The 22,394-nt window shown below is 32.7% G+C and overlaps 1 protein-coding gene across 1 annotated transcript; it reads right to left on the bottom strand.

Moving 5' to 3' along the window:
* Positions 1-985: 985 nt before the first annotated feature.
* Positions 986-17,852, bottom strand: LOC112691267. The gene is made up of 3 exons (XM_025565428.1): positions 17,788-17,852; positions 16,379-16,740; positions 986-1,140 (listed from the first exon to the last, which is right to left on the bottom strand). The coding sequence occupies exons 1-3, from the start codon at positions 17,850-17,852 to the stop codon at positions 986-988; spliced, it is 582 nt and encodes a 193-aa protein (XP_025421213.1).
* Positions 17,853-22,394: the final 4,542 nt, after the last annotated feature.

The following is a 22,394-nucleotide window of genomic DNA, read 5'->3' as shown; positions in this document are numbered from 1 at the left end:
CATATAGCATTTTGATTTTAATGTTAATTATTACTTATTATATTATAAAGGTATATCCCGGTATATTTCTTACTTTTCGCTATTAATGTTTTCACTGTTCAAATGTTTCGCGATTTTAATTGGTACCCATATCGGTACAGTGGTGACTAGTGTGTTGACGACGTAAACTTTAATATGACGTAGAAATTTCTAATATTTTTGAATTTCGGTGAGGAAAACGATGTTTTAATATTGATAATAATAAATTTAGTGAATATCGTGTTTTAATGAGTAGATGTTCAAATTTTAGATGCACTATTAAAAAATGTCTTGCGAGTGTTATTGTTAATAAATCAAACAAAATAATAAAAGTAACCAACTCTGATAATCATAAGGAGTATAATAAGCAAACGAGTTCTGACACTAGGGATTTTCGTCACAGGTAGCCAAAATATATGTGCGCAATCGAGTTGTGCATTTTTGCGCAAACGAGTTGTAGCCATATTTTACTAGAACTGCCACGGTTTTCCGTACGACGCGAAATATTGTGCGCGATCGTCTTTTAGATGATTTCGACAAACTCTTATGGGCTCCGTTAATAAACCGAAACGAATACTGCGCGGACCAGTGACATACTTTGCCGACGTTTTCCTTTTCAATCCATCGCGTTCGCCGGACAAGTCCACCGCCAATATTTTTCTTCGAGCTGCATTTGTGCTTGAAAACGTACATTTCTGACGAAACTACTCTACGACTCGGAATACTTCATACCAAACTCTATAATTTAAACAACAATATATTACACGCCGCCGTGGGCAATCACTCGAACGTCTCCGATCGTGACTGATAGGAGTCTCTTTAAACGTGTAATTCTTTGGACATAACATAACAGTGCCGTTCGGTGAACTTTGATACAGCATTATGCTTGTGTGTTCTTACGTATGCGTGCGTACGTATGGCTACGAGAATCGCCCGTAATAATTATTGTGGCTGTGCGTGTAAATGCCTAGGTGGTCATGAATGGACACGGAAGGTTCAAACAATAAGAGTCAAGTCGATCTTGGCTTTTTGGATTTGAATCTCCGTTCGCTTTATTTTTTACTTTAGTCTCAATAAACTCGATGAATAACATGAGAATGTTTTTAATTAAATTCCAATCAACTGTTGAATTTATATGTACTTTTTAATTACTTTTTTATGTGCCACGCTTTTGAAATATTTTTTAATCTAAGAATATTAGGTACAATGAAAGCTTTAAATAAGTTATGACAATCGAATTAAGTAGGTTATCGTTACAATTATTCTTGTTTACTAAAGCAATACGAAAAGGCAATACGAAAAGTATTATTTTTCAATTTTTTCAATTTTGATGCCTTCCAACAAAGTACATTTTTCTATAACTTCATTTCCACTCTAATAATAATTAAATTAAGTATCAAATTAATAAATTATGTTATTTTTTTTTTTTTAATTTTGATTAACTCTCAACTTGAAAAAATATAAAAATACCGATTTATCTCATTTACATTTTTTTCCATACCAAATTAAATCAGTTGAAATAAAATAGTGCGTTCGTTGATTATACGTAGTTCAGGTTTATTGCATTTTTTTTTTTTTTTTACATCATCCGTTTTTGTAGATTAATTGTTATTTCAGCGACTCCGGACTATTGTTACTAATAATCTATTTGTTTTTCCAAAAGCCAACAATTTACGAACAATAGCAATTTTTTTATTCGTGGATTTTTTTTATCATTTAATCTTAAATAAATATCAAATTCAAATACTATTCATTCACTGACTGATCGTTACATCTCAAAAACTTTTAACACATTAAATTGAAACCGTAGCAGTGAGTCATCTAATTCTTTAGATGTACAATAAGAAAGGATTTTTCGAAAGTCACATTTGTCGAAACAGTATTGGGATAGATATATAAAGTTTTTCCCTTTTTGGTTAATCAAGGAAACACTTTATTTTTTTCAAAATTTGGATTTTACAAATTTTATAGACTGCGATATAAATGTTAATTAATAAAGTATATATAAAAACAAATATGATTTTAATATATGACGACTGCGCACTTTTCTAAAAATGTTAGGTTTAGGATTAGTATTCACTCTAGTCTGAAATAGTAAAATATCTTTCGGGTGATTCACCTAGTCATATATAAAAACTGGTCGTGATATTATGCGGGTCGTTTGCGGAATGATGGATTCGGAAGCAAACAAAGCGTAAAACTACCAACCGAAGCTTTTATCACGTTTTCGACTTGAATGTATGAGCGTACGTTACGCGCATGTGTATGTGTGCAGTGTTGAACACATAAAAAAGAAAAATGGAAAAAGGGCGTTCCAGACCGTTGAACCTAACAGCACCTGTCAAATACTACCCCCGCGACACAACTCTGATTTTTAGTCCGAACAATAATATACGGTAATAGCTCCGACACCGTCGCCCTCGAAAAGCCATTCGGCTGTGACTTCAAACCCATTGCACCGGATATGAATTATATAGTGATTTATATTATTATTAATTTCTAACATGATACCATGGTTTCTTGGAAAAACAAAAGGATCTATTGTTTATCGCTGGAGTTCTTCGCGCCAGAGATACGCGAATTGCCGCAGACATTTGGACTGCAGTCGACCGACTGAGATCATAACAATACTTCGTGTTTCGAAGTATATCTAGTCCGTAAACGCATGGTACCTATGTGGAAAAACTCAATGGCGAAGAGAAAACGTTTGTGTTGCATACAGCACATAAGTACTTACTTTTAGCTGAAAATCGGTAAAACTTACGTTTCAAATGCGATACATACGTTTGCATGTCATATTTCAACACCATCGGACGGCGACCAACGGTGGTTTTGTTATCGCAATATTAACGATAGATATCTTATGAATTAAGTTTCCATTGAAATAATATTATACCTCCAATCATTTTTTATGAACTGTTGTGGTATACCTACGTGGTCAGCACCGCTTCACGCAAAACCGCAGCAAGTGTGCATATTATTAAGTCAGTTCATATGAACACATTCAAATAGAATCAGATACGCAATGTTTAAATAGCTGTTCGTTATATATATATATGTAGTATCAGACGCTTTTATTATTATATTAATAAAATCGCTTGATCCAAGGTTGTTCAGAGGGCTCTTGAACAACTATCCTGGACGACATTAAATATATACGTGAACATTACGATTTATTCTAACGATATGCAACGTGTAGTTTACTAATAAAATTTTGTTGAACACTCACATGCTTTTTAAAATATCACTCATCTTTAGAACTGCATCCATCGGCTGAACAAAACTATTGGAGGGCTCGTCATCCTTAAACCTCATTTCATAAGTATTCATACAACAGTGTTAACATTCCTCGCAAAGTAAATATCGAAAACTGTTTAGATAATGTAAGAATTGAACGATGCTGGGATGAAATCATATAACTTTTATCACACTTTATGTGTTTCTCAGTCATCATCTGCAGGTGTTCTTTTGTAGTTTATATCTAAGACGGTTAAATTACTTTTGTATGATTCTGGTCACTGGAGTTTGTTTATAGGGCTGTTATTCACATTTATATTGATTTTCTGTACTTTTTGTATATGAAATGTTCTATTTCCAAATATTATAATCAGGCTGTTGTTCTATTTGAATATAAATAGATTTAATTAAATGTTATCCAAAAAAGATATTATCTCTGTAGTTGAATATTATGTATCTAAGCTATATGTTTATTAAATGCATCCGTTTTTATTTGTGTGTGTAAACTATTTATACGTTATAACGCTAAAAACATGATATAATGCATATTATCGATATTTTTTAGAATTTCTTAACGGCATTATACAAGTACTGAAACATTATATGAATATTTTTTCATTTATTTATCTAAGCCATAACAAATATGTATGTTTATATCAGTGTATACTAACTAATTTTTGTTAAATTAAAAAACGTCTTCAAATTAAATTCGTTTTTTTTCATCCGAAATTTGTTAAAATGTATCTTAAATTTTACACTCATACTAAGGACATCATAATGATACCTATATTTACTCATGTGAAAATAACCGTGAATTTATTGTAACCAATATGTACAAAGTTACTGATGCATAATAATGATAAAAATGCATTGATAATTTTTCTAGAAATATCATCATCTAAAGGAGTATGTGTGACCTCGACCGGATATTCGTAATTTAAAAATATATAGAGTTCAAAAAAATGTAATTATTTAAGACGTATTTAGGTGTACACTTAAAAAATAATGCGACACTGCAAAGCTACGAGTATATTCAATGTAGTCTATAGATTAATTGTATTTTGTGTCAAATTAATGTTTTTGATCATCATTAAAGTCTAACAATTACAATGGAACTGTAAACGTGAAATACACTTTATTTTAATTTTAATCCTATAACGGCAATTATAATTTTAAAACAAAATGTATGTGCGATTGATATTTTTTTTTTAGCTTTTTTACCAAAATAAAACAATAAGTAACATATTTTTAAAATTTAATCAATTTCCAATAATTAGAACATTTTTCAGAAACCTAGTTCCTACAGTATAAATCAACCCAAATAAGTGAGCAGACCTGCAGAGCGTAACAGAAATCTAGACGATCGCCAGGCAAAGTATAATTTGGTCATCTCAAGTGTCGGATATATACAATGGTGTATTTTATTAATATCAAACTAATCATTCCATTCGTCAACCGATTGCCAATAATATTATTGACCGTAATATATTTTTGTTTCTTTATGTATAAACATTTGAAACGTGAGTATTTGAAAAAAATATAAGGTTTCATCGTGTCGAAGAAATAATCGACATAATAATAACTTTTATTTTATTTTATTAGCTTTCGAACAATAATTTTAATATCGAACATTCAAACAGCCATTTTCCCTCCAATGAGTATTTTTTTTTTAAAAAATTACTTTTTAAAATATGATTTGATGAAGAATTTATTTGACGTTTGTGTAGATTCGATTCATGTCGAATAAATATAATACCAGAAATATGTTCGATATTGATTTAACAAAATCGGAAATTATTCATATACCTAACTCGTCAAACGAATTCCAATTATATCAACACATGTTTTACATACACTTGATTTATTGTAATGGTTCAGCGACGGCGGAAACCCAGGTAACATTTTTCTGAAGCCCTCCAAATATTTCTTATAGTATTTAAAAAAATTAATTTTATATCTCTAATTATAAACATAAAATATTTAATTTTATTCGATGTTTATTTAAAGACAAATAAACAATGGAACTTAGAATATGTTTGATATTGTTGAATGTAGGTATTACATGTTTATTGGAGTTAGATATTTGAACGCTAAAATTGTACTTTTAATAATGTTGGTTTCGAATAAAATTTTAATTTAACGCTGCCTTCGATGAGAAACTTAAAAATAATATGACCCGGTTAGGCGAAAAAGTTACATATCCCTTGACTTGAGATTAAAAAAAATATACTCGGGTTCAACAAAAAAAAAAAAAAACTTGTCCCTTCAACGTTCTTTTTTTCTTTACGGTTTGTTCTTATAGCCTTAGTTTTTGCTCATATTTCATGAATACCATTTATCGACGAACGCGTTAGCTGATTTCCATGTGAAATTTTAATGCATATTCTCGTAAAAACAACTGCAACACTACATAAAATTTTATATTGCTCCGGCACTGACGATCCGTTCGCGCATCAACATCACAAAACAAAAAACGATAATAATATTAATTATAATCGTGATAATACGATAATACAAATGTTAGCGTTGAACATGGTAACAGCACTAAAACGAACCGTAGGGGCGAAAGCAAAAAACATTTTTGAGGGGAGGGGGGGTTTGAAAAATGTAAAATATTCATAAATATTGTATAATTATATGGTATACAGAGCCTTTTCTTATTTGGCCCTTGCTATATTTTAAAATTATATCATACAATTTTAAAGTTTATTGTCTATACCAGTGCTTCCCAAACTTTTTCGACTCACGACGCCCTTTTTGATTTAAGGTTTTTTCAGGGCGCCCCTCTCTAAGTCATAGCATGACTAATCATAAGGAAAATGTTAGATCCGATAGTATTTCATGACGGCGCGGCGCCTTTATACAGACATCGCGACGCACCGGAGCACCGCGGCGCACACTTTGGGAACCTATGGTCTATACTTTAACTTATCGATATAATAATTGTTATCTATTATTAAACATCGTTAAATGTCTAAATATTATATTTATTTAAACGCATAGCTTTCAACCATAGCTGTTTATGCCACACTATTTAACTATATTAGTTTCTTCATATCATTCGTGTCGTGCTGTTGCGTGTGTTGAATTTATTATTTTCATATATATAAATGCTAATTAAAATTCATATTTTAATTGACCTTTCTTTTATTTTTTTCTACGCTCTAGCCCACTAGATTTTAATCTTCTAAAAATTGGCCCTCTAATAACTTTGAGTTGCCCATCCCTGGTATACATCAATGTATAAGCCACGGGAAACTTTTAAATAACTAATAATTTTTTAAATTTTTTTATTAGTAATACATTTGTAGGTTAGATAATTTATTTTTGTTCCTAATAGTACGGGGGGGGAGGTCAACCCTCAAATCCCCACCCCTGCGTTCGATCCCTGACAAACCGTGTCCGTGGCCGGGGACGAACGCGGCACGGATAAGTCGTGACTCGGGCTGTCACCAAATAAAAACTAAAAAAACGAACAAAAGTTCGCAAGTGGTCGAAAGGTGGAAAAAACGTCTCGTTTTTGACCGTTACGTAAAGAGTTGGGAATCGACGTTCGGATTTCAGCTGATGACACGGGCGACGGCCGGTCTCCGCGAAAAAGGGACTGAGAAAAGTCGAAAAAAGTCTTACGCCTGAAATATTTGCGTTTTCAAATTTGAAAATAAAATTTATAATATTTATATATTAAATTAACAAAAATTAAAATTATTGTTAAAATTGTTCAATGACCTGTTGTACTTGCATTGTGTTCCGTTGCATAAGCTCTCGTTTTATATTGTTTCTTCGATACTTTCCAACAACATGCGATGTTTAACTTTTACTCACTCTTATACAAGTAAAATAGGTGCCCATGTAATATATTTATATTATAAACCAAGTGTACTACGCATATAACACAATATATGTGTGGTCAAACTATTGGGTAGAAAATCTACATCGCATATGGATATTATGAATAAATATATATCACTTCGTAACATCATAAGTTAAACATATACATAAATATATATATATATATATGTATGTGTACTTTTAATTAACTTATGTTAAACATAAGTGGTTCTTCGAAGAGGAGATCTTCTTATTTTCTCCGTAGCGCTCTAATTTCAATAACTAAAAAGAGTACTTGAAAATAACGTTAAATTTCACCAAGAAAGCATTTATAATTCATTAAAGTGAACGAGATAATTGTGTTTCACATTTAATGAGTCCTAAACTATCCTCAAGACTTGGAAATTATTTTATCGATCAATGAAAATTCAAAACACACGATCCGGTCAATAGTGTATTTCGCATAGGTTAAAATTTTGAATCATGGCAGATCTGAGTACGCGACTACTAATGGCATTATTCATAAAATGTTTGCGATCAACTTTTCGCGTAAAGAATGTTCACCATTAATTCGTCATCGTTGTAGAACGGTTTTTCGAATGAAGTACGACGTGTAAAACATAATACGTATACATGGCACACGATACAATGAACAACACCCGGAACCAGCATCAAGTTAAGCGGTCGGTAATATTGTTTTCATTATTACGTTACGTGCATTCGCTGACCTCAAAACACGCGACTGCGGGCCTCCCGTTTGTTTTCGTCGCTAATGGGTAAAACATTAGGCGGAGTTGGGACGACAGAGATGAAAGAGAGAGTGAAATAGAGAGAAAAAGAGACAGAGAAAGAGCGTAAGAGATGCATAAAAAAACAAAAAAACCTTTTTTCCACGTCACACTCGGCTTTTGTGAAGAGCTCGGCCGCGCACGCAAATGCGCCAATAATGCGATTTAAAAACCGAAAATCGGAGCAGCTGCGCGTGCCGCGGCCACCCCGACGCTAATCAAAACTGGCAACCGTGACTCACTGCTTTTCCCGTGTTACAATAATATGTGTACGCGGCGGCGATATATTATCATCGTATACAATACCTATCGCGGGACACGGCTCTTGACTACAATGCGTGTACGGTTGACGGAGAGCTGTCGTCGTGCAATACGATATAATTACACGGGCATAGAGCGTTGAGTCAACATCGGAATCCGCTTGTTCGTGTCGTAAAACTATGTACTTATTGCAAGTGTTGCGTGTACAAACGGACCTCTGTTTAGTGTACTCGACGGTTGTTTGAAAAAAAAAATTCGTTAAATTTGAATTTCGTTAAAAATAAATACAATTTTTCTTTCTCGAACGTTTTATTGTACATAAAATGTACGCAGATAATATTATGTTATAATCTGTACACACATTCATGAATCGAACACCTCTCACTCACTCACTGGTTAGCAAAAACTATCACGCTGATTCATTTGTTGTGTCCGGACAAATGTACATGTTATTATGTACAGATGTAATGAGTAAGGATTTTTCGAGGATCGAAACTATTCTGGGCACTAGGATGAATGTGTAAATTTGTAAATTTTTTATTTTCACCAAAGAAACATTCGATTAAATTCAATACGTTGATTTTACATTATTTTACTATAAGTTAATACCAGGCATATGGAGATTAATATACGAGTGGCGTAATGAAACAAATAGTATTATAAATGATTCTATGCTTCCCGATTCCAGTTCCCAAAAAAACAACCCAATTCGTAAGCGTAGAACAATTATATGAATGCCGCACACGAATAAATAACATTTGATATAGAATTTTAGTATTATACACATTATGACGTGTGCAAGTGCCATATGCTTGTTATATATATACTTTTACTTTAGATTAATATTAGTGTTCACTTTGTAAATTACAATAGTTTAAAATTTACTTACTATGTACGAAAAGTCTTTATTGAAAATATCATGGTTTTATAAAAAAAATTGTTCGTGTACAGTTTCACTAAACTGTGGTTGAACTTAATACACATGTATACATTTGTTCGTGTCCCGTAACTTAATAGTGCGCATAAAACACGTTATTTTTTGGACTGTCTACCATCGCGTTTCGCAGCTCAGCGGGTGTGACGAGTCAAACCGTCGATGACGGTTAACTATATCGTATTATTTGTACGACATGATTTGTAAAATATAAATGGAAACTGTAATTAATTAGCGTTCGAAAAGGAAACAATTATTACATTATTATACGGATACATTATTGCGACCTATGAGTTTCAGTGTACTACATAGTTTATATGTGGTACGGCTCGCTGGTAAAAAAAAAAAAACATTTTTTGGTTTTCGTAGTATAATATTATCGCGTTTAATGGTCATTTAACTAATCACTATAATATTTAAATGAGTTCGAACCATATGATGCATAAGAAACTTACGGTAAATACAACGTAAATAGTTTTCCAGTAGTTCCTGTTTGAAAAAATGAATCGATTCGTTTCCTTTTTATGGTATCCATTAGATTACAACTATAATCATTTTTTTTTACATTTTTTTTTTTTTTTTTATTATTTTGAATTAACATGTTTCTGTGAGAATAATTTGAAAAAAATATGCGTGGGAATCAAGTTCCTAGGTCACCTACGCTAAGAAATGTTTGCAATCCACTTAGTACAACAATATCATAATTTATTATTCACTGGTCGCGTAGTGAATTTAAACCATGTACATAGTAGTTCATGTACACTCTGTCAAACCAGAAGCATTCTGCATTAAATTTTGATATAATTAAGAATTGTAATGATATTTTATCATTCGAGAACGTCACGTGTTAAAAATCAATAAATAATGGCTCTTTCGGTACACGCACAGAAAACACAATTCAAACACTAAGGGCTCAACTTAACGATACGTCATTGTCATCTAAAACCGACCCTCAACGAGACCGTCTTTGTTCAAATGACCATCCCGTTATGATCTCTTCTAGAACAAGTGCATGAAACCCTTTATGAAGCTCTTCATTGCAAGTTGGGACTGTCCATGTCAAATGTACCGAATGTCAACTACGCCGATTTTATTGCATAAAATAAAAAAATAAAGAATAAGTATGTGCACTTCGACTTAGTCGATTTCATTACTCAAGTTCAACGCAATCACAATATCTAAATAAAAATGCTACGCGAGATTCGAAGATTGTTCAATTTCAGTTCATTGAATCCCGTGAATGTTTCGTTCGACCTTACGCTATTCTTGTAATTTTCATAATTATCGGACTATTATATCGGATATTATAACATTAAAATATACACTTACAGATTGAATATATTTATAATTAATTTATTGTTTACGTAATATCCTGCCGTAGCAGTAGGTTGTAAATGTTGTAACCTTGGCTTTTCCAATACGATTTATCGAATGAACGTTTTAATGTCCGCATAAAGCACGTTTGCTAATAACATTGCGCTGTCGAACGAGAAAAACACTGAAATGTATTAAAGACGGAATACCGAAAGCGCAAACGGGTGAACAAAAAGCCGAGTATAATAATTTATTACGCGGATTCGATGGAGCTATTAATGTTTAACAATTTTATTGGAACGAATAATAATTATGAAGTTATGCAAACGTTTGGGTTAATATAATTTCGTTCGACTCATTATAACCCGTAGCTCTGCTGAAATGATGATTTTTGTGTAATAAATACGAATTTGTAACAATAGAAACGTTAACTTCGTCGTCGTGAACTCACACCGCTGACGCGTAGCAACTCTCGCGCAAATCTGACCGCGTTCGTCGCACACGATTTACATATAACGTCCGTTGAATAACCCGTATCCGTTTGAAAGCCGTACGATGTTCCGCTTCGCGCCGTTTCGGCATAGGCATATGTTGGCAATGTTGTCCAACGAAGATTTTCGATCATCATAAACCCGTCGACGTTACTCCATCGGTAACATTAGACGTGGCTAATCTCGTTCTGATCCGTGGAATATGAAATATCTAGTGGAATCGATTTGGCGCGGTATAATATCGATGACGAGAAATGCCGACAGAAGTATTGTATTCGAACCGAATTCGCGTTTGTTCGATTTTTATATAAAATCTAAACGTTGTAGTCGGTGTGGCACGATTTCAGTTAGTTTCTTGAGTAGGGCACAGTCGGATCGGATGTGCTCTTATCACACTGCTCACGGGACAGCTCGTTTCACCAACGTGCCGATTAACCTGGGCCGTAACAATCAAATATTACGCCCGGGGTGAAACTTCAAAATACGCCCTTAAGTATTTGAATTTATAAAAACAAACTCACAAAAAAACTGAATATTTTTTATAAACCTAATATAAATAATGATCTTTCCTTATTATTATGTAAGCGTTATTTAATTTTATTTAAATCAATAACTTATTAAAATATAAATATGCATAATAATTATGAGTAGATTCATAGGTACAACATAATAATATAAATACTAGTAAGTAATTACATAAATACATAATATTGCTTTTATTTATAAGTAACAATTGAATTGCAATTTTTTCATTTTTGCGCTCTTCCGGGAATTTCGCCCAGGGCGTAGGCACCTCTAGATTTCCCCCCCCCCTTCCCCCCGTTGATGCGGCCCTGCGATTAACACGGGGGGAGGGAGGAAGGTGACGTCAAACCAGTCCCGAAATCACTTATCGTTTCAGTATGTCCCAAGCACATTCGCAATACTATCGCTGACAATATACCACGTTGGTACTTATTATAAGCTTATCGTTCGTGTGTAAAACTGCACCGTACACTACGACGAAACGAAAGTGTATAGGAAAATACACGACGGTTTTATTACATCTGTCGAATCTTGATTTTAAACGATGACAACCAACGTGTTTTAGTGTGACAATGAAAACCCGATGGATATGAGCAGTAGTAGAGAACGAACAACGAATGCGTGCAAGAGTTTCCATTCGCAATTTAAATTGTGTTTTTATAAACCTTGTCCGGACATTAATTCATTTTGGCTACCATATACTCGTATAATCTATCTATAATACAATATTTCCTTTTACTAAAATGCAGAGAAAAATTAAGTTTAGAAGCATTTATGTATAAAACTTAATATTGAACTTGGGGCCATTTGATTAATCTATATTTTTAAAGAAATTTACAACAGAGAATAAAAAAATCATTTAAAATATTACACAGAAAAATAAAATAGTTTCGATTGCAATCGATACGAGAAAAAAAACAGCGAATCGATAAAGTATTTTTAATATCGTTGAAAAAAACAATACGAAAGTTTAATTTAAACTTTTAGAGTTTTTCTATACGATTTTCAAATGCCCGGGGCTTATTAAAACGCATAATAATAAAATATGTCGTTAAAATTCAATCGCAACGGAATAATAATTCTGTCTATCCGCTCAACGACGTACGTTATGGTATTGAAAATAATGCCAAATGCCATATTGTAAATGCTTTGGACAACATATTATATTAATAAAATCGATGATATACAGTTAACGTCAAACCCTTTTGACGAGTACAAATAAAAACCATTGACGTCCTATGACGATATTATGTTTGCGGATCTCGTGTCTAATTCTTGTTAAGATAATTGCGTACAATAATTAAACATTCCGAATCCGTTCATTTTCAGTTTTTTACAGTGAAGTGGTAGGTACACGGACCATTATTTATTTTACTATTCGGGGAAAGTCCTTTAACGAAAAGTGTATTTCATTTTTGAAATAGTATCGTGACAGTGTTGTCTGCAAAGTGGAAAACCTTGTTCGATAATCACGTATGTGGCCAGAAAGGTACGTTGACCGAGTGAAAATTGAATAAAAACATATTTTTTAGGGATACTTACGTATTTCTTTAAATCATGACATTCGTAATATTGATGCGAAATCGCATGAAACACATTTACACGTAATTGATGACCAATAGTTATATAACTACTTTATAGATATGCTATAGAAATGCATAAAATATCTAATATAGTTCTGATATTAAAATAAGATTTAATGTATTTTCGCATATCAAATGAAATTATAAAATCTAAATGTTTTTTATAATTTAATTTTAATTTTTATTTTTAACCTAAAAATGAATACATTTTATTCTCGGGTGTTCAATATTTATTACCAATTATTACTACTCAAGCATGACTCCAAAATGACATATTATCATCGGTTATCACTTTTTAATTTTATATAATATAAACATATCTATATTATATATATTGCGTTTGCATTTTTTTTTTTTTTTTTAAGAGTATTAAAATTTTAAGTGAAAAATAAATAAAATTCGATGTGAATTCTGCAGAAAAATTTCAAAAGTAAAAACTGTACTATACGGGTAAAGATGTTGTACGTGATTATTTACTACTTGTTTGTCCGCTAGTTGAGTGGTTATCAGTGAAGTCCAAGAATACAGTGGCTAGAGTATCTTTGCATTATATACTCTACCGTTCCCTGATTAATAGTCATAGATCATATGCGAAGAACTCCAAGAGCTTGATTTCGTGAAAAAATTACCAAACGAGCTACACAATGATGTTTGAACACGTTAAGGACAAACGATAATACACTAGACAGTTGGACCCAAATATTGACTAATGGTAGTGCGATTACCTGTCAATGTGTGTGATGAGGTACTTGGACCTACACGGTATTAAGTTCTTAAGGTGATAATGTAATATGAGTGTAAATATGTGAATTGATGTTATGCGGGTGTAATGGATTAGCTGTTGATATCGCAAGATTGCTCTCCCTTAGTGGTACGATGTTTAAGAAAGGGTCCGAGTTCAAAAAAAAAAAAAAACCAACATTTTTTTCGGCATTGTAATGCAACTTAACGTGGTATGTTGACACAAACACTTTGTATATTCACCGGGCGATATCGCTCGTATCAGTTAAAGTTAATGTCATGATCACTGCCGTCTGCCATCGCTGTAAGACAAATAAAGTCACATCAAAATATCTCTCGTCAGATTGGAATTGTATTATTAAAAATACTCGTGAAGTCAAAAAGTCTAAATAAGTCTTATAAATTAACGAAATAAAGTTCAACATCAGTATAATTTTTTTTTTTTTTTTTTTTTTTTATCAGCATTATTTCATATTTGTTTGGATATAAAAGTTGAAATAGAGTCACTTAAATTCAAAATTTTAAAATGTAATAATCACAGATATTTATTTCAGTTACCAATTATTGTAATTCCAAGAATTCATATTTTAGTAGATATGCATGATAAAAACAATAACTCATTACACATATGGTTAATTCACTACTCAAATATTTTACAATATCTAATGAATAGATATGAGAATGAAAATAGAAGTCTAGTCCATGTGAAGGTACCTATTATTAGAAAAATTACAACGACTTATAATGTAAAATTCATAAGTATTTTTAATCACGTTTAAATATAATTTATGACATACATATATAGTTTAAAGTATTTATTTTTTTTCCTACATTATTTTGTTTAGTTTTACCAAAATAATCGTTTAATGTGTTATTTTTCTTAATGATATTTTACAATTACCGTTCACTAGGGCATAAAATATATCCAATTTCAGGGTACACACTTTTTTATTACTCATGATTCATGACAAAATAAAATCTATTTGTTTTTGTCATCGGATTTTTATCGTATAATGATTTCACGTTCTATGATTTTACCATAGAATATAATAATATAATAGGCAGTTGTATTAGCTGTGCTATTAATATATATGAATAGTTTTATTTCTCTATGAGATATTCCATGACTATTATCAATATTAATTGAGATAGCTGATAAGTGATAGGGAAAACATGGGTATTTTATATTACAGTTATTATGTTTAATATTTCATTGTTATTTCATCAATAATTTCTTATTCTAGTCACTAGTGTAAAAACTTGGTACATACATTTGTCATTCAGACTGCACACTTTAATTTTTAGAATACACACTATGTGTCAGGGTACACACTATTTTAGGCCCTGGCGTTCATCCTTTTTTCGTTATCATTTTATTTTCTTATTTTTACATACATTTCGTATTAAAAACATTTTCGAGCTTTGATTTGAGCCAATCGGCCCGAGTCGAATAAAAGTAAGAGTAAACCCGAGTATAAAGTAACCGTACGATTATGTTGATTATTTTAATTTAAAATCAATTCTGCTTGGAAAATACACAGTATAATAATGTATTAATAGTGATATGACGAATCATAATACCATTGATCATTTATTTCGGTATTTTATTTCAAGTATTAACAATTAATGATAATACGAATGGTAAGGAGTAGGTCTACGTCGACCGGTACAAAACCCTAATGTACACCTGTTGTACGCAAATAACAGTCGGTAAATAGAACGTTATGGAGGTGCGACCTCGGTAGACCGCTATGAAATAATTACGCGATGACATAAGCGACCAACCCGATCGACCACTAACGCAATCAGAACGTCTAATTCTGTTCGTTCCGGTGCGATGATGCGTTCTAACGGAATCTTCACAGGTCGTTTAGTCACCGATACGCAACTACTCGGCGACGGTTCTCGATCCGAAGAAAATGTTGTCCGATCTTCGTACGGATGTATGTCAATTATGTATAACGAATTGGTACTTACTTAATTCTCGGAGCACTCAGTGTTTTCGAAACAGTTACTTATCCCCACGCGTCAAACAACATACGGTTATCATTTCGTCCACGTTCTTACGACGGATTTGTTTTCGTTATGTTTTCATCGATATTCAACTGTGAGATAACGGAGGACATCCCCAGAGCCCCTCAGTCGGACCACATACACAACGACGGACTGACGTGCATGTTGCTGAAGACGTGGCTTAGTCGGACCGATGAGATATGATAAGGAGATGAGCTCAACTAACGAGTAATTCAAAAATAACTTAATTTCTAATGGTTCGCCCGACTCCGTTATTGAAATTCAAAGTCGGTGCCAAACGATTCGACACGATTCCCATAAGTATTTACACGTCTTATTTTGAAATTTTCGATATGGCCCCAAACTTCATAACTAGAGACCGGAATTATATGCACTAAAAATGTGGCAAATATGATGCAAATATGCAAAGCAAAATGGTCAAAATATGCATTAATATGCACAAATAAATGAAAAATATGCTCAAATATGCATTATAAATGTATATTACTTTATCAACTACAAACTTGATAAATTTATAACATAACAAATATAACAAAATTAGGAGTGTTGGACCTTTCAACATCAAATTAAATCAACAAAATATTTAAATATAAAAAAACTATTATTTTTTGTTTTCATAACAGTTAATTACAATATACATTTCCATATTTTGTGGGGTCATGTTGGTTCTTTTTTCAGTTAATATCATTTTGTAAGTACTAAACGACCATTCAACGTCCACAGATGTTATAGGTGCATATTTCATACAAGTACTCATCGTGGGTGTAAAATTTGGGGGTAAAAAACTTTCTTTTTTCCCGGATAAAACATCTGATATCTGCTTCAATATTTCAAAACCACCATTTTTGTGTATTAAATCAAAAACTTTCTCTTTAATAATTTTTCCATTATTACCGGACACCATTTCCATGTTTAAAATAGTTTCATTAACAATTTTTGTCGCATCAAACAAAGGTAAATTAGATGACTCTAATTTTTTAATACTTTAAACAAGTATAAAAAAATTAGTTTTAATATGTGTATGATCAGTTTTAACAGACTCTAACTTAAGCATATCTTCACATTTTTTTCTTTCAATTTTTCAATGATAATTATTTTTAGCTGTTCAAAATTATCAGCACAAAAGGTGGCTGCTTCAATCCAAGTACCCCACCTGGTGAGTATAGGTTCTGGTGGTAAGGCTACATTTGGCAAAACATCTTTGTAGACTTCTACACGATGAGGAGCTTTTAAGAACACTTTTTTTAAATTATTTACCAGTGTATTAACATTTGGAAATAATTTTCTCACTTTTTCAGCAATTCTTTGAAGCATATGCGCTAGGCATGTAACATGTATCATGTTGGGGAAAAATACATTTAATGTTTTACCTGCCTTTATCATATATGATATATATATATATCATAGATATATATATCTACATCTGATAATAACAGCAAAACTTTTTCGTCATTACCACCACTTGGCCACAAAATCCTTAAGCCATCATTGACAAAACGTGCAATAGTTGAATGATTTGTTTTTTCTAGTTTTTTACTAGCAATTAAAAAGGGATTGAAAGAGTTTTCACTAATTAACGGACCTATTAAAAGATTAGCTATGTAGGTACCATTAATATCTGTTGTTTCATCTACAATTAAAAAATATACGAATCCCCTACTTTTTCTCTTATGTTTTTTATTATTCTATTATAATATGGCTCGAGATAAGATTTTCGAAGTAAACTCTCGTCTGGTATATGTTGATTCGTGTATTTTTGCAAGAAATCTCTAAATTGTGGAACTTGAAGTTTAAACCATGGTATGTTGGCAGCTACTAAGCTCAAACAGAGATTTTCATTAAAATTATTGATATTAGATTTGTAAACATTTCCCAATAGCATTTGTTTTTTATTATTTAAACTTCGTTTCAAGGAATCAGTATGAAAAGATGTATGAACATGTGTAATTTGAAATTTTTTATTACACGGTACTTGGCGATTGCATACCTGACAATAGACTACGTTTTCATCAGTTGTAAATTCAATAGTGTCTCTATTATATGATTCAATCCACTGGTTTATCAAACACTTAATATTTTTTCGTATTTTAGACATTTTTTCAAATTGTTTTTTAATTTACGCAAAATAAGAATAAAAACTTCACTAAACCGTAAATGAAACGTGATAATATGTACACCACTACTAGTTACTACACATGACAAAATTGTCAATATTGTCATGCTACTACACTAATACATGAAACGGTAAAACATGGTGAATTTAAATCAGTATATCACTTTTCAAATTTGCAGTGTAACCAATAAATAAATACTAAATTTTTACGCAACTTTAAGAAGTAACCTTAAAATTTATTTGTCAGATAATAGTTTATCAACACGGTATTAAACTCGAAAAAATAAAATTCTATACCGTTTTAATAGTAATTGAAAATTTCAATTTCCAAAATATAAACATGAAATAATTTGATTATTTACTATGATTTTAAAAAATATATACATTATTTGTACTTCTGCAAATATATGCCCCAATCCTTCAAATATGCCATTATATGCAAAATTAAATTTGATCTATGGAATCAGTTGGTTCGGAATCGCCCACATTTCGAATCCTTGTATAAGTGCATACACTCGGTATGAACATGCAAATGCATAAAATTCCGGTCTCTATTCATAACTTTAAACATTTGGGTACTCGATAAAACATGTAACCTAGTACTACTTTTAATTAGATATGTAGTGTGTTTCAAAATGATTCATCCGATTTGAGTAGTCTATAAATATTTTTCCTGTAATTTGAGGTAAACGACGCACCAACCATCTGAAAGGTGGGTTTATCTAGTTTTTATCGATTGCCGATAAGTTGCGATAATGTGCAGCTTAATTGTGTGGCAAAACTTAATTAGTTGTTATCGAAATGTCAACCAAGCAACAAAAGGCGTTTTGTGCGCTAATGACGCTACATTTTGTCCATCACCGGATCTTAAAATCTGTGATTTATTTCTCTGAAGTTACATAAAAAGCATTGGTTATATACCTCCCCTTCTAAAAGATCTTGACGAATTGAAAAATCGAATAACAGACGCCATAAACTTGGTTACAGTCGATATACTTCAACAGGTTTATGAAGAATTTGAATATCGCCTAGATGTGTGTCGTGTAAGTAAGAAGGCACTTTGAACATTTATAAGCATTGTACCTAAAACTTAAAATACTCCTTTAAAAAGTAAAATTTATTCTAACCTGATTAATACAGTTTTTCAATGAATATGATTTTTTGAAACAGAATGAATCATTTTGGAACACTCTTTATAATAAGAAAATAAAAGCAAACCATTTTTAAAGTCAAACTAGACATTCGAAAAATGATTTGTGAACAGTTAAAGCCCTCAAAGAATGAACCAAAAGAAATGACCTTTGCGTTGCTTACAATATACATGATACTTAGTGTAAGTTGTAAAAATTGTAATATAAGTAAATTAATTTTTCTTACCATAGGACAGAATTTAAAAATTGAGGATTGTTACTGTTATCTCCCATCTACCTTGAAGGAGTAATTATGTAGGCCAGTAAATGGTTCAAGTTAAAATTTAATTATAATTATGTCTTTGACAGTGCTTATTAGTATCAATGTATCAAAGCTGTTAAACAATAGTAGTAATAGTACATGACACACAACGAGCAGTGGGAGTACATTTCGTACTTCCAACGTACCGATCGATCAATTGATTAAGGATATTCAAAACTGATTTTAATTTTCATAGATTTTACATTCCATCGACTTTATTAAATTTTTAAAATGTTATACTTAACACGCCAAAAATTATTTTTTTCGAATTTTATATTAAAAATTTGTTGAATTCTATTTTACTAAACTTTCGGAGACCAAATAGAATACAGCAGGAAAATCTTCCTTAAATAGACAAATTAATTATCTGTTTCAAAAGTCCTTAATACATCTGATCGGTACGTTAGAGTAAAAAACTTCCGAGTTTGTGATAGACGAGTAACAGAAAACCCTATCGTTAAGCAATCCTCTTGAAGGGTTAAAATGAAATACCAATAGTTATGCCCGACAGCAACTCGATTCCGCTACAAACGTATCGATGAAATCGCTCACCAACGGTCACCCTGCGATTACGACGACAACGACGAGATAATACGCGTCCACGCTCTACGGCCTTGTGCGTCTTACGTTTCCGCCGTGCGCCACATTTGATACGGGCGCGCGTTCTTCACATCACTCAGGACCATTCATTACGTGGTCCGGTACGCAATAACAATATTACGGCCGTTCTGTGTCCGTGGCGATGGCCTTACGGACAAAATACTGTTATAAATAGTATTATTCGACTATCGTTTGACTATTTTAGGCGCTGGAGTCGATTTGTGCCGGACAAGACTTCACGGTTCGTGATTTGCTTAATGGATCGTTTTGCGTGTGTGTGTACTTTCACGTCCGAACGTCCAAAAGTCGTCAGAGGTCGAAAACAAATTTTAAATCTGATTTACATTATTATTGTGATCGTGGTATCGTACTGTATACACATTCTCCTCGCCCGCGTGTTTCGTTTCGATAGTAAAATATAGTATTATCATCAACGTGCGTATTGGATTTTCTCTTCTGGCCGTGGTCAAAACATTTTCACCGTAATCGCGATATAAACACAGCATATTGCACGGATTGAAGATTTCTTTTATTTTATTTTTATTTAAAACGTTCGTTCTCGCGGTCAATTATTACGTGTGTTCGTCAGAGTTTACGTAATTTAACTGCGAACAACTTACAGGCAAACCTCATGTTTTCACTTATTTCCAATAGCTAACCATTTTTCATTCGTTCGCATTTCCAAACAAATATTTTGCTATTGAAAAAATAAACGTTGCAAAAACATGTGATTTTTTTTTTTAGTAAAAATGTTGGGTACATCTGATAAATTAACTACAAATTATCAACACGATACACATTTACCGGACAAACAAGCGCGTTATTATAACGCCAGAAATCATCCTGATGTTGACGGATGTTTTTTTTTTAAATCATTATCTACGGTTCTCGTTCGACCTGCACGTTGTTTTTTCAACCGATTTTCTCTCAAAACCCGTGTACTACCATTATACTCGCACCAAGCGAACATGTCTTTGGCCGAGTGATCACAATAGACCGTTAATTTTTAATAAAATAAACACCGTAAACGTTTGTTTTGGTATTGTTTCGTGATAAGTATTGTTGTTGACAGATGATTTATTCTTTCATCGAACGCAATAAAATTCCATGCATTTCGCTATCGAGTTTATTGTTTATTGGTTGTTACCAAAATATTTACAATTATAAATTATGATATAATTTCTATGATTGTTATTTAAAATCGATGCAGTCGTCGTATGGAATGGAATTTAATACATGTACGTGATGGTTTACGTGCGTTGTTCGGTTGGTGTTACAATTTATTTTATATTTTAGCGTATTCCGAGACGGTGTAGGTTTTTAATTTATCGAATCGAAAAATGCCTTTTATTGAAAAGTCGTAGAACATGATTTTTCGTTGTTCTGCATCGATCGCCATTTATTTGTTTATTCGATGGCTCTTTTTAAACGAAACTTTCTTGCGTGTGATGCCCAATGGTTGAGTATTTATTTGTCATTTTATCAATTACTTCTGCACTCGCGTTCGTCAAAAAGTATTCCGTACGTCGGTTCACCGAAATGTAATCGGCAAGGCGATTATGTTGATTTCGATGAGAAATTAATTCTCGTAATCACCGTAGTCCACGATTAAACACTTGGTAATCAAACGGCAGGTGAGCGACGCGTAGACGTAATGATCGTGCTTACGATAACGTAACGATACATGCGAGGTGCTGGTCCGTGCCGGCCACGACTCGTACGAATCTTGCGCGCGGACGGAACGCGCCGCGGGACACCCCTGACCGCGGTAACGTCGAACGGTGACCAAGAAACCGCTGCGGCGTAACCGTCGCTTTCGAGTCGTGACGAAGACTGATTAGGTTTTTCGCGTTTAACCGTTGTTGGTCATCGGACAATCGGGTCACGCAGCATTGTCGCGCGTACAATATTTAATACGACCTTCTCGAACGTCCACGACGGGGGCGCGATAGACCTACGCGCGAAGACTCTAAACTGGTACTTATTGATTTCTATCATTTGTCTGTTATTTTTTTATATTTTTTTGGAGAAAACCGGTTTTACGGTCGTTCAACAATTGATAACAAACGCGTGGGGACGTATGCGGTGACCATTTGGAACGTGTAGAACAATGTATTCTTCCGGACACGGCGGACGGCCGTGAGGAATTACAAAACGTCCACTACAACGAAACATATTATTAAGCGTCGTATTTTATGTGAACAAAATGAGATCGGTCGCATTTATTATAAATGTTTAAAGCGATAATTATTGTACATTCGGGTTGTAGTTGTTACGCACAATATCTTTTACATTTATGTACGGTTAATAATATTGGGTTTTTTTTTTCCGAGTTTCGCTGGATTTATTCTGTGTGTTCCGTGCAACAATGTACGCTGCGACGGATAATGCGATTGTCGTAAATGTTCAACGAAGGTTTTCAAGCTGTTCGCTGTTTTTCACGCGTCGGATTATGGTTTTTGTACGAAACGT

This window comes from Sipha flava, unplaced genomic scaffold (assembly GCF_003268045.1).
Source record: "Sipha flava isolate LNK unplaced genomic scaffold, YSA_version1 588_pilon_pilon, whole genome shotgun sequence".
NCBI classification, from domain to species: domain Eukaryota; kingdom Metazoa; phylum Arthropoda; class Insecta; order Hemiptera; family Aphididae; genus Sipha; species Sipha flava.
The sequence above is the reverse complement of the archived record's forward strand: the minus strand, read 5'-3'. Positions and strand labels throughout refer to the sequence as shown.

Coding starts and splice junctions, on each gene's coding strand:
- LOC112691267 (XM_025565428.1), bottom strand. CDS start 17,852: ATGTCTAAAATACGAAAAAATATTAAGTGTTTGATAAACCAGTGGATT. Junction 16,741..17,787: donor ATTGAATCATATAATAGAGA/CACTATTGAATT, acceptor ACTTGTTTAAAG/TATTAAAAAATTAGAGTCAT. Junction 1,141..16,378: donor AATGTATATTGTAATTAACT/GTTATGAAAACA, acceptor TAAATTCAACAG/TTGATTGGAATTTAATTAAA.